We start from the raw sequence: 12968 nt of genomic DNA on the forward strand, positions 1-12968 counted from the left end.
TCCCCTGGAGGTGGTTATGACCCTCTATTGATCATGTGCTTGAACACATGTGCCCAGGTGTGAAGGGGGCGTGGGTCATATTTAATCAGTGGTTTCAGTTGAAACCAATTTAGGACTCCGCTCCATTGTTTCCTGTGGCCTATTGAGGTCACTGGAACAAAGGTGTGAATGGGGGTTGAGACGGGGGTGTGAATGGGGGTTGAGAAAGCCCTCAAAACATGCGGTTACCCCAACTGGGCCTTCATCAAATCAGCTAAGATGCACAGGAATGAAGGCCAAACACAAACTACAGAGAATGGGAAGGACAAGAGGAACGACATTGTCATCCCATATGTGTCAGGCTTGTCAGAGAAACTCAGAAGAATTTTCTCCAAGCATGACATCTCAGTATACTTCAAACCAAGTCACACCCTAAGACAAAAACTGGTTCATCCCAAGGACAAACCCGCCAAACACAAGATCAGCGATGTAGTGTATGCTGTTCAGTGCAGTGAAGAGTGCTCGGACCTCTACATTGGTGAAACCAAACAGCCTCTTCACAAACGAATGGCACAACATAGAAGAGCCACCTCGACAGGACAAGATTCAGCAGTACATCTGCATCTGAAGGAAAAAGGGCACTCTTTTGAGGATGCCAATGTTCACATTTTGGACAGGGAAAACAGATGGTTTGAAAGAGGAGTGAAAGAAGCCATCTATGTCCACTGTGAACAACCATCATTGAACAGAGGAGGTGGATTACGTCACCAACTTTCCCCCGCTTACAGTGCTGTCCTGAGCTCCCTTCCCAGACGTCTCAACCCCCATTCACACCTTTGTTCCAGTGACCTCAATAGGCCACAGGAAACAATGGAGCGGAGTCCTAAATTGGTTTCAACTGAAACCACTGATTAAATATGACCCACGCCCCCTTCACACCTGGGCACATGTGTTCAAGCACATGATCAATAGAGGGTCATAACCACCTCCAGGGGACTACGCCCACAGGGGTTTAAATACCTGGGTCTCTCCACCATTTGGTTGAGAACTGAAGAAGCCTTTCGGATGAGAGGTGAAACGTCTTCAAGAAACAAAAAGAAGTCCAGTCGCCTTTTTCAAGCTCCAGAGACTAGTTACAATGTTGAGCTCAAAACCACAAAACTTGACCTTCTGGTGGGGTTAGAAGAGGTCTTTCATTCTGAAGCATCCTTAGCCGAAGTTTTAACAGGTGACAAATTAATGGAAAAACCTGAGCCTGCATACTCTGAGGTCTGTTGTGCTGTGGGGGCCATTTTCTGAGATGGTTTGGGTTAAATTTTCCCCTTGAAGGAAGTGTACCTGCAAATCAGTGTAGAGTTGATCTGAGTGATCACCTTTATCCTGCGATTAAAGTGGACTCTTCCAGGATGACTGTGCCTGCGAGGCCACTGAATGGTTTGACAGGTATTAAAATTAGGTGAATCACATGATATGTCCTTTACAGTCACTGATTATCATTATCAAAACACCACGAGGGAATATCTACATCCCCGCTAAGATGCTTAACGTCGATTCCTTTAATTTGTCTCCACACTATTTCAAGCTTTAAATTGTAGGCAAACAACAGTGTGCATCACCATACAAGGACATTGGTGTCTTCTGCACTCCTGCCAGAGACAGATTGCAGCCAAGTTGTTTGTAGGAGCCCCCCCCCCCCCATTTGCCCTCCTCTCTTCACGTGTGAGACATGGTGCTGCCAGATTGTGTTGGCATGAGGGGTAGGAGGGATTACGTGTGTGTGCAGTCATTACCTCCTTCAGAATAGATTACTACTCCTCTGCTCCGTGGAGCCAGCGAGTAACAGTGGAAGCCTCTAAAATACTCAGCAGCACTGCATCGAGATGCCTGTGTGTGTGTGTGTGAGTGCGTTTGTGAGTGGATGTTGTCAAGTGATCCCAAGCTTGTTTACTGCAAAGTGACAGCCATTTTTTCCTCTCTCCTGTTTTTTTTTTTTTTAGTGGCCCACTGTCCTCCTGCCTGTCTCACCTTGCACCCCCCCCACCCCACACACAGCACACGCAGAGGCACGTGGACACACTGAGCTTTGTGATGCAGAATAAGGGAGGTCACAAAGATCCCAGAATGACCCCAAAACAAAACGCAATTCAGACGTAGAAGCAGTGCTGAAATCATGAAGGAAAGATTATGAAAGATAATTATTACAAACCCACCGATTATCATCATAATTTTGAAGATTCTGATTTTTTTGCTTTAGCTTTGGACCCCACCATCTTACACAAAAATGCTACACCTGACACAAATGTGTGTGTCAGGATGCTTGTCAGTCACTTGGGGCAGACCTCTTAATTTTTGAATCCAGCTGTTTTCAGTCCTGTTGCCACAGGTGGATCTAGGTGGATGAGATACAAAAAAAGCTCACGCAGCCCTAGTTATTATGAAGGGGGGAACTAGCCATACCTGCCCAAACTGCTTTTTTGTAAAAAATACTTTATAATCCTGCAAAGTTTGACATTTTAACACATGAATCTGTGGGGATTGAATCCCTTTTATCGCCTCAAGTGGCCACTGGAGGAATCCTATAATTTGTGCTAGAGGTAGAGTAGGGTTGCCCTACCTTTCTGTCCTATTTAACAACTTAATCACAATTTTTAACAATAATCCAATGGAAAATGTATGTAACACAAGAAATAAATAATCAGCCATATCAGCAGATATTTGCCAATACCCTCCTCCCGTAAGAAGTGAAAGAAAATGACCGGAAGGATATATTTGTTGTAGACAATTGTCCAAGTAGTATTTAAAAGCAATATAATCTCTGAATTAAACATCATTGTAGCTCATGAAGCACACCAATCCAATGACTATCTGCAACATCTGCTCTGAGGGGGATTTTCCCAACAATGTTAGGTTTAATGGATGATTAATACAGTCATTAAAAAATAGAATCATTGATAATGAAAACACCGAGATGTTTGGTCATGCATGATTTTTCGCATGATTACTGATGGTGTGTTTGAGTGAGAGCAAGCAACTCACACACACACACACACCGCTTCCATCGTGTCCTCGCTCTGTCACACACTTCCCCTGTGTTGGCTCAGTATCCTTGCATAGCCTCCGTGTGACACTGCCTCAAATGTCTGTGGTCTACAGTAGGTATCAGTGCACAAAGACAAGAACACAATGGATGACAGAAACATACAGCTAGAGAAAATCATGTGTGATAGAAGATTGGAAAACTGTTTGTGTGGTATGATGGGGAGATGGGGGGGGGGGGGGGGGGGGGGGGATAAACGCGGTGATGGAGAGTGAGTGAGAGGGAGCCAGAGGGGGGAGGAGCAGAGAGATGATTCCTCTCTCTAATCCTCTAGACACACGCTCGGTCTGGCTGCCTACTGGCTCAGAGAGAGAGAGAGAGAGGGAGAGAGACGGAGGCAGGTGGAGGGCACAAACAGAGAAACCAAGTGGGAAGGAAAAAAAACAAGATGAAGGGAAGAAAGGCAAGGGGAGCTGCCTCTCGTAAAGCACGCTGAGAGAAACAAAAGAGAGAGGGAGAGCGAGGGGCAGGGAGGACTCAGTAATCCAGCGACTCCGGCGCTGTTTCTAGCAGAGGGAAGGAGGAGGAAGAGTCCGATCCTACAGTGCTGCTCCGCCTGAACCAAAGCAGGAGAGAAGGAAGGAGCAACAGAGAGGAAGAGGAAGAGAAGGAGTCCCCTGAAAAATATCCTGAAGAGTGGACGGCGAAAGAGGATGGAGGAGAGGAGAACGTGCAGAGATCCCTGGGTGCTCAGGCTCACATGAGTGTATGGACCTGAGCCCGGCCGGAGTTACTACAAGATGCTGTCAAAGAACGAGCGTGCGAGGGCGGAGTGTTAGTGTGCGAGTGATGGATGTCTGTTTGCACAAACTACAGTTGCTCCACGAAACTCAGCAGAAGTAGATGAGAGCTTGTGTCTCTGTGTGAGCAGGTGCGTGTGAGTGTCGGCGTGAGAACATATGACAGACCAGCTGTTTAGGAGGTAAACAGAGTCAGGGGCACCCAGAGGAGGGAAGAGGGAAGACACGCTCACGTGAAGAAGTGCATGGAAGGAGAATCGCACACGGAGTCAGACAGCTCAGAAGTGCAGTTAGCGGTGTGAGGAAGTGTGCGGACAGCACCTTTAATAGAAGGCAGGGAGTTTACAATGAGGTGTCACTGAGCTTCTCTGGGGTTCCTGACTCCTCTTTTACACCAACCCAGCCACCTGAAGCTACTCCCTACCTCATCTCAACCCAACAAGTGGACTTGAACACTGAGAGAAAAGGACTTGAACCCCAGGTGTCAGGGAAGCCCGCCTGAAGTGGGGTCAGTCCGGACTTTCTGTGCCCAGTGGATGCATCCTGACTCCAACAATGGGAGAATGGACCATCCTAGAGCGCCTCCTGGAGGCCGCCGTGCAGCAGCACTCTACTATGATTGGAAGGTGAGGTTTTGAAGATGTAAATCTTGTCTTTGAAATGAAATTCTCTGCACGTGTCCTTAACAGTGCATCTTCATATGATTTAAAAAGTGTGTGCATGCTGATTATGAATCCTCCTGTGTTATCATTCAGGGGTTCCTGGTCGAGTGTGCCTGACTGCAGGTTGAGGGGAGCTTTAGCTTCTTTAATCTGAGTGACATGATGGGAGGGTTAGGCAGCCATGGGGGCTACTATTAGTCCACACAGGGGTTTTGGACATGAGAGGATCCAGAGCAGTGTGAGGACATATTAACTGAAGCATCTTCCTTCATTCCCAGTTTTGCCATGTGCCTCTCCATGCCCCCCCCCCCCCCCCCCCCCCCAAAAACTTCAACATCCAGTTGGCTTCAGAAGCCAGCACGCTACACAAGCATGACTCAGTTCACAATTTACCACAGTTTCCTTCGCCTCTCGTCTTTCTCTGTCAAGTATGAGGTCATCTTTTTTACAGCCCCCCCCACCCCCCCGAGCCACAGCAGATCACGGCAGTTATGATTTATGTATTCTCCAATATGCCGAGATATCTTGTATATTAGTTTGAGTAACTCATTCTCAGCGGCTGCACAATGAGCAATTATTCATGAGCATTTTAGCCACAGGGGCACGTCGACTCTGCAAACATTATTAAGCATGGTTTAACATCTAGTAAAGGACATATTCCTGAGTGTGAAGGCTTTCTCAGGATGTGTGTGTGTGAAACCACAAGTTCAACATGAGTTCATCAGAAACTGTCTGAATTTACAGTTTAAACCAATTCCCTCCAGCTACTGACTCACTCTGGCTAGTGGTACTCTTGAATTATTGAGTGAATGAATGTTGTGCAGTTTATAAAGTAAATGATGCGTGGACCTTTTTTTTTTTTTTTTTCTTTTGGATGAGAATGAGTCTTTTTCTGCTTACAAAACTCTGAGTGTGAAGTTTGTCGTGTGGACTTCTGAAACTTGATTTTGAGAGTCAGAGTGGTTGGAGTCGTTTCCTTTGGTGATATGATACATGGTTTGTCAGCATTTGCTTTCCCTCATTCATGAGACCCAGGGAGCACACTGTCCCTCATCAACTGGGCTAGTCATACTGGCTGCGGGGTCTCACCGAAGAGCGAGAAAGAGAAGAGACAGAAAGAGAGGGTAGCTAAGGAGAAACTCACAAAACGAGAATGAGGAAAAGGAAAAACGTTACAAAGTAGAAAGGGTGACGAGCGGAACCAACAATTGGAGTGCGAGATGTGGGAGACACGAAGCAGATGACGGAGAAAGAGTAAAAAAACAAAAACTGAGTGAAGGCGAAGGCAGCGGGAAGCGCTTATTCACAGACAAGCGAGCAGACACATGGCCTCAGTCTGCAGGGCGTTGGTAAGAAGCCAAGAGGAGTCTCGTCACGAGATGGTGCTGCATGTCATGACCTAAGCAGGGCAAGCAGGACACCCAGGGGCTCAGATCATCTTTGCACTGATTATATCTATTGTACAGGCAGCTGAAATGTTCAGAAGACAGGAGGAGCCCATTTTTTTAAAAATAGCAATACAGGCACATAAGCTTACCAGCAGCCCTTTCTAACTTAAGTTGCATTTGCTTAGCCTCATTGAATGCCCTCTCTCTAGAAACGCTCACAGCAGTATTTACAGCAAGCCTGCAAATTATAGCATCTGAAATGTTCCCAAATGTCTGCAAGCAACAAGAGCGCATACAGTATCTTTCTGAGAAAACAGGGTTTTTTTTTAAAACCGATCAATAGGTTTTTAACATGAATATATCATCAGTAGCTCTAAGTATGACCGAACTATTTGGTTTCCTGAAGGATCCTTCTTCCCATTGCGGTGAGCCTGGTCTCGCTCACAGCACGCCAAGAGGAATCCATACATGGATGCTTGGGCAAGACCCTTTAGTGTCATGTTTTAATGCACTAAGTTTACTTTACCTCTATTTGGGAATGGACCTAATCGTGATCTTTACCTAAACCCAATCCGCATAGCTTTGGTGCCTGAACCTAACAAAAGCAAAACTGCACAGCAAGTGAAAAGAAAGCTCCCACTCACAACATGAACTCCAGTGTCACCGCCAGTGTCACTACCACCTATCTCCTTCAATACACTTTGCTGCTCTTTCAATCAGGAGCATTAGCTGTTGGTGTCTAATATTGCAGTGGTTGTTACATAATGGCACTGACATCAAAGCACAGCTTGTGCATATGTGCACGACCCCGGCGACTTTGACAGAACAGCAGTATTTGATGCCTTTTGATTGAGCACAGGTTAGGAATAGACTACAGGTCGCTCTGATATTAGCATTTGAATGTCACCAAATGTCAAAACAACAATAGCAAAGGGATACATTTTCAAATGAGGTGATGATGACCACTTTAAGCAGAAATAACTGTTAAATATATAGTGTAACTACTGAGTGGAAAAACCTTGATACTCTCACTCCTGCTGCCTTTGCTCATTCTTTGGCTTTTCCTTGAGTTTCACCATGAGGCTAAAATTTTGGGTTTTGATGGAAATGTGTTAGTAACAACTATTGCATAGCTGCAACCGAACATGGAAAATCCTGCTAAACATTAAGCACGCTAGCATTATCATGTCTGCCAGGATAGCCTGATGGTATTAGCTAAAGCACTGAGTTCTGGTTCATGGAGCTGCTAACAGAGCTTGAGTGATCCTATATGGCACTCACAGACAGTATAACAGGTGGATATAGCAAACTTGACACCACCCAATGGGTCTCATGTTAAAACTTCAAGTTGAGTATTTCCACAGTCACCACCTTGGTTTAAAAAATACACATGTGGTGAAGAGGGGCGGGCCTGACTGTGAAACCACTCGCCCATTGGCTAACAACTTATCAATCACTAGTAGTACCATGGATAATCCTCATTTTTAAAGTGTAGGATGACCAAGATTTACAAAACAGACTTAATTCTTTATTCAGTATGACTCAGTGTGAGTGAGTGACCTCAGATACTCAGCAGCAAAGTGTTTACAGAGGCCAAGGCAGAAAGGCGTTTTGCCCATAGACTTCTATAGTACTGGAAGTCTTTCCGCAACCACAGCTATCGCCATCTGGTGGCAGGTTTCAGGCACTTGCATGCTTAATTTGGAATCTATTTCCATACTTTATACTGTCTATGATGGCATTAATGTGAATATAAAGAGGCCATTTAAAGTTTAATGTCACCCAGTGTTTCCAGTTTACGTTTAATGCAGAACTGTTTTTGGAACTGCTTTGTCATCCACTTTCACAGTTTGACCCATTGACTGACTGTGTAATGAACAGTTGACTGAGTAAAAGCTTTGCCTTTCTCAGGCAGTCTTTTCATCTCTACCACTTATTTTTGTGTTTTCCAATGTGAATGAATCAGATCTTTATTTGAGAAAATAAAGATCTGTAAAGTGTTTGCTGGAAATCTCAAGCACACCGCTGTTTATTTCAGTCATACCGAAACTAGCAACTTGTTCAATGAAAAAAAAAATGGATGAACAAGGGGAGAATATTATTCACAGCATTTATTTATTTATAAAATGTTTGTGTTTTCATGCAGTTTTCATCAGTTTGTATAATTACTTGAACTATTAAAAGAGCCTGTCAACCATTTTTAGCTTTAGCTTCTGCACGTTCCCCGTTTCTGCCTTTTCTACAGCTCCAAGCCCTCTAATCTGGGCCATCACAGCTGACATGAATTTTTATAAAAGCACGCTAATACTCCCTCAGTCCTAAGCCCATTCGCCTCTCCCCTGCGATTTCCCCTCATCTCATTGGTCACTGAAGGTGCCGTCCCGCAAAAGGAAGCACTGGACAGGTTGCTGTCCCTAAGGCCATGCCAGCGTGTGCTCTCACCATGACGACAGCCTGTGTGCCTGAGTCGATTTGTCATACATGAGTCACACACACATTAGCGGTAATACAACACTCATTCGTGTAAGGATACACATGACTCTAGAGAGCCCCTTCTGCAGTCGGGGTTTGTGTGTGTGTGTGTGTGTGTGCATGTGCAGAAACACTCAGGTTGTGTGTAAAACGTGAGCTCTGGTGTGCTTTGTGAGCATATCATGTGCGTTTGCTTCACTCCTCCCCCGTGAGTGTGTGATCTTGTGTATTCACCTGCTAGCAGTGATTTATTCTTCCCATTACGAGCAGCGGCCTAGGTGTAAATCGACTTCTCTGGGACCATCTGATGGACTGTGGCACCGCCTTTTGGTACACACAAACTGTGATACAGCACTCTCTGCTTAACTACTGTCAACACATCACTTATTCTGTCTAAATGGTCCTCCTTCCATATGCTAAAGTCTCATTTGTCAGCTGCCATTGGCCAGTGCAGGACTGCTAAACATGCAAGTCCAGCCTCCCACCACCTGATATTGATCTCCAATAATGGAATTGAAAGTGGAGCTTGATAGAAGCCAGGCCACTTAATGAAACAGTCTTTCAGGCCTGTCCATTTCCAATATGAATGGACTCATGGGTTTCACTAACTGAAATGTTAAGTGAGCGATTAAAGCTCTAAGTACTTCATTGACTTTTTGCCCATTACCCTAAACCTTGATATTAATTAACAGGCCAAATATTTATTCTCACAATGGCTTTCTCAATGAGCCAGAGGCTAAACACCCCAAGGATAGTGCTGTGAAATAAAAGCTCAAGTGACTCTTCACAATCAGCATCACCATTTATGAGCTGCAGTGTTAAACTGGTCCATTATCAGTCCTAATAAGTCTGACTACAGGCATTATAAGAGAGAAACATGGACCTCAACAGATCCAGAATAAAAGCAAAAAGACTTCTTGGGGACACAAAACACTTGTGAATAAGTCCAGATGAGGAAGCTTCTCTATTGTACTATTAGTTCAAAGATATGATACTCCTCATCTTTCAGTTTTCTAAAAAAAAATAAGAAAAAGCAGAGCCTAAATCACACCTATGTTGCATGTCTTTCGATCACATACACTCACTCTCTCGAGCCATCAGGATAAGTTCTTCTGGCTGATTTTCAGGCTTCTTTTTGAGCCTCTTTAGGTGACACTGCTTAACTGCCTGTCAGAGGATCTGATCCTTAGTGTATTTATGGAGTAAAGACCTAATGAGATACATTGGACGTGAGGAATTTACTTCTTTGAGTTCAGTAGATTCTTTAGCGTAGCAAATTAATGGATAACACAACACCCTGAAGAAGCTAGTGTGCAGAAATACTCAAAGTAAATGCTTAAATGTCATATTCTCAAATGTCTTTTGAATATTTGGGTGGCCAACACTGCTATCTAAGGCAACAGCATTTACACTGGCTGTGAATGGTCACACTTGACGACGGGGTAATAAGTCTTTTGTATGTTCCTTTCGTCCTGGCCTGTTTAACGGTAGTTAGTTTAGCTTTCACAGTTTCTACTTACAAAAATCTGAAGCCTTTACTGTAAGCCTGTCCAAATGCATCCAAAGGTTTTCAGACACCATTACGTGATCTGACAGGCACTTTATCTGAAGCATTTTGAAGCCTTCAAACTGCTTAGCAGCCACTGATGTGCATTTAAAGTAGGCCTTGCAGCTTTAGTTCGTTAGGTGCAAATAGCTGAAACTCTAAAGGAGAAAAGATCGTTGATCGCAACATGCCTGTGCACATCAGCAGGTGGTTATCAAGACTGTACATTCCCAGAGAAGCTCTCCACCTCATTCTCAACAAAGGCTTGCTCTCGCAGCGTGACTCCTCAGCACGGCTCTTGTGAATCCCATGAGTGTTCACTCAGAGATCTCATCCATATATATGTGTGCACGCATGTGTGCATGCCACTCTCCAGCACAGCACAGTGCGCGCATTGAGCCAAAACCAATATTTATTAGTGACCTGTGTTGACATGCAACTCGATGCATCTGTGTTTGGTGGCAAGTTACATCTCTGTCGTCACATGACCTTTAGATCATTGTGCTTTTATTTAGCAAATCCCTGTGGAACCCCATGGAGGCTACGCTTGATTTTGTTTGCACATAATTAGATTTAGCTCACAAATGTGTGCTATATTGCAGGAAAAAAAAAAAAAAGAGAGAGCGACGCTGTGATATCATGTCGCTTGAGGCAGATTCCCCTGCGAGACTGTTAAAAAGACACTAACAGAGAGCCAAGTGAGACCGCCAGGATCTATTCCCTCCATCCCTCCCTGTCTCTTGCCTTTACACTTCCTTCCATTTATATGTAATGACCCCTGAGATGCTGCCGGCTGTAAGGCCAGTGTCTTCACAGTGCTGCCACACAACATGTATTAAAATGACCTCACGTGTTAAATAGCCAGATTATGAATTACTGATGGGAGGAAGATTCATGCCATTCCTGCTGCGTTAGCCATTTCTGAACTCCTACACAGCCACTGTTAAAAAATAAATTATGTGCAGCGTCTGGAATTGAAATGTCAAAAATAAGTTTATTATTGAAGGTGCCTCACAAGTATGCACCATTGTTCAAGATGATCTACTACGGCTATGCTACTAGAGACACAAAGATCCTGGAAATGAGCCCTCGGAGCAGCTCACAGCCTTTCATGGCTGGAATGCTACAACCAGCCTCCATAGGGATTACTACAGAAGCAGAGTTGTAGCTGGGGGAGAAACAGAGAGCAACTGCATATAATTGCACAGCTTGTGTTCTCATTTCTTTTTGCTTACACCTCATATCTACTTCCTCCCCCATCCTCGCTCTGTACTCCAGCTGCTTATTCTTCCTTGCTTCAATCTCACGCTCCACATATGCTTAGGTCAGGGTTGACGTGGCATTTACTGTCATGGTCCAGGGTTTCAGACCCAGAGTTTTTGAATTTGTACATGTTCAGATTTTTCTTTACTTAAATATCTGTTGATTTTTAGTTTCCTTGTGTATTTTCCTCAGTGTATTTAGACTCAAGCTCTTAGTTCCTGAGTACGGTTTTGTTTATGTTGCATTCCCTGAGTTTCAGTTTGTTGCTGCCTCCCTTGTGTTTCTTGTTAAGTCTCTATTTTGTGTGATTGTGTTCCTGTTTTATTTTGGTAATCTTTTGTCCCTTGTGTCTTGCTTTTAGTTTTACTTCCTTTGTTTTGTATCCTTCGATTGGTTGCACCTGTTTTGCTCTGTGCCTTTGTGTATTTAAACCCCCGGGTTGTCTGTCCTGTGTTGTCCGTCAGTGTTGTGTGCTTCTCTGAGGATGTAATTCCTGCTGGTTTTGAGTATTTGGGTTACCTGGCTCAGTTCAGTTTAGACATTAATGTATGGTAGATGATAAACCTCCATCTTCATCTGTAACCTGCACATTCATGGCAACCTGCTCTGTGTGTCTAGGTGGTCATCGGTTTATGAAAACACCTCAAGGGTGGAGGGGATAAAGACAGAAATGTTCGAGCAGGGGTCAGAGTTCAGACAGAATTGACCTTGCAGGGCTTCATAGGGAAGCCGTCTCTGTTAGAGTGACTCAGCAAAGCTTATGGGTTTAGTGTTAGTGCCTCACTGGAGGACAGAGCAGGTCAGTGTTAGAATGATACTGGAGGGTTAGTTTAACCTGGACATTACCTCACACACAAAAACAGGGGATCCATTCTGGGGAAATAGCCACCTAAAACAGCAATTTAGTCTTATCTTTATTTATAAGGTACTGTTTCTTTACAAAGAATTGCTGCATTAACTGTGATACCCTGCTGTAAAAAAGTAATTATGGTTGAAATAACTAGAAGGCTTTATTGTTACTTATAATATATGTGCTTGTTAGTTCATAGCTGTTCAGACTGATGCATTTTCTAGCCTTCCAGGCAGTCATTAGCTTCAGTTCACTTGAGAACAGTGCAGCGAAAGTCATTTTGCCAAAAGCTACGTAAATGTGGCTCGCAATTGTGAATCCATAACAGTGATCATACTGTTTCCTCTGATTTTACAAAATGCAGCTGAAAGCAGAACGAGCTGTGCCCCTGATGGTGCATTCACAAAATTCGGATCGCATTTTACCTTCGGCGATCAAGAACCACCTTCCAGGATCCATTGCATGTTGTCATAAAATCAATATTTGAAAAACCCCACAAGGAAAACAGCTCCTGTGTTCATCTGTATTACTTCATGATACTAAGAGTGATGTGATGAATTATTTATTTTACACCACTTCATTCTGATTTTCATGCTTTACCGGAATGAGCTTAATCCAAAGTAAACTAACATTTCACCTTTTAACAGGATCCCTGAATTATTAAAAAAAGGCCCAGTCGATGAGCTTTTCTTAGCTGAAAAATTTGGAAATCACCTCTAGTGAGAGTAAATTTGGGTTTGGGGTGTTGATGTAACTCACAGACTGTAAATAAAAGATGCATGAGGTGACGGACCATGAGGTGGCTCACTGGTGTGTGGATTTACACTTTGAAGCTACAAATTTTGCATTCATCATTTTGGTTTTTCAGGGCCAGAAGACCATATTTGGAAGGAGTGCTAAGTTATCAACTAATGCTAGCTAATTTAGAAAGATGCATCCATGAACAGATACCTACTATTTCTGTTATAAAT

General features: G+C 43.9%; 1 protein-coding gene across 1 annotated transcript in view; it reads left to right on the forward strand.

Moving 5' to 3' along the window:
* Positions 1 to 3438: 3438 nt before the first annotated feature.
* The window catches only part of gjd1b (gap junction protein delta 1b), a 29607-nt gene continuing 20077 nt past the window's right edge, over positions 3439 to 12968 (forward strand). Inside the window, exon 1 of the mRNA XM_030744853.1 lies at positions 3439 to 4442. Coding sequence (XP_030600713.1) covers positions 4372 to 4442 — 71 coding nt within the window. The 5' untranslated portion in view covers positions 3439 to 4371. The remainder of the gene's footprint in view (positions 4443 to 12968) is intronic.

This window comes from Archocentrus centrarchus, chromosome 13 (genome assembly GCF_007364275.1).
Source record: "Archocentrus centrarchus isolate MPI-CPG fArcCen1 chromosome 13, fArcCen1, whole genome shotgun sequence".
NCBI classification, from domain to species: Eukaryota; Metazoa; Chordata; class Actinopteri; order Cichliformes; family Cichlidae; genus Archocentrus; species Archocentrus centrarchus.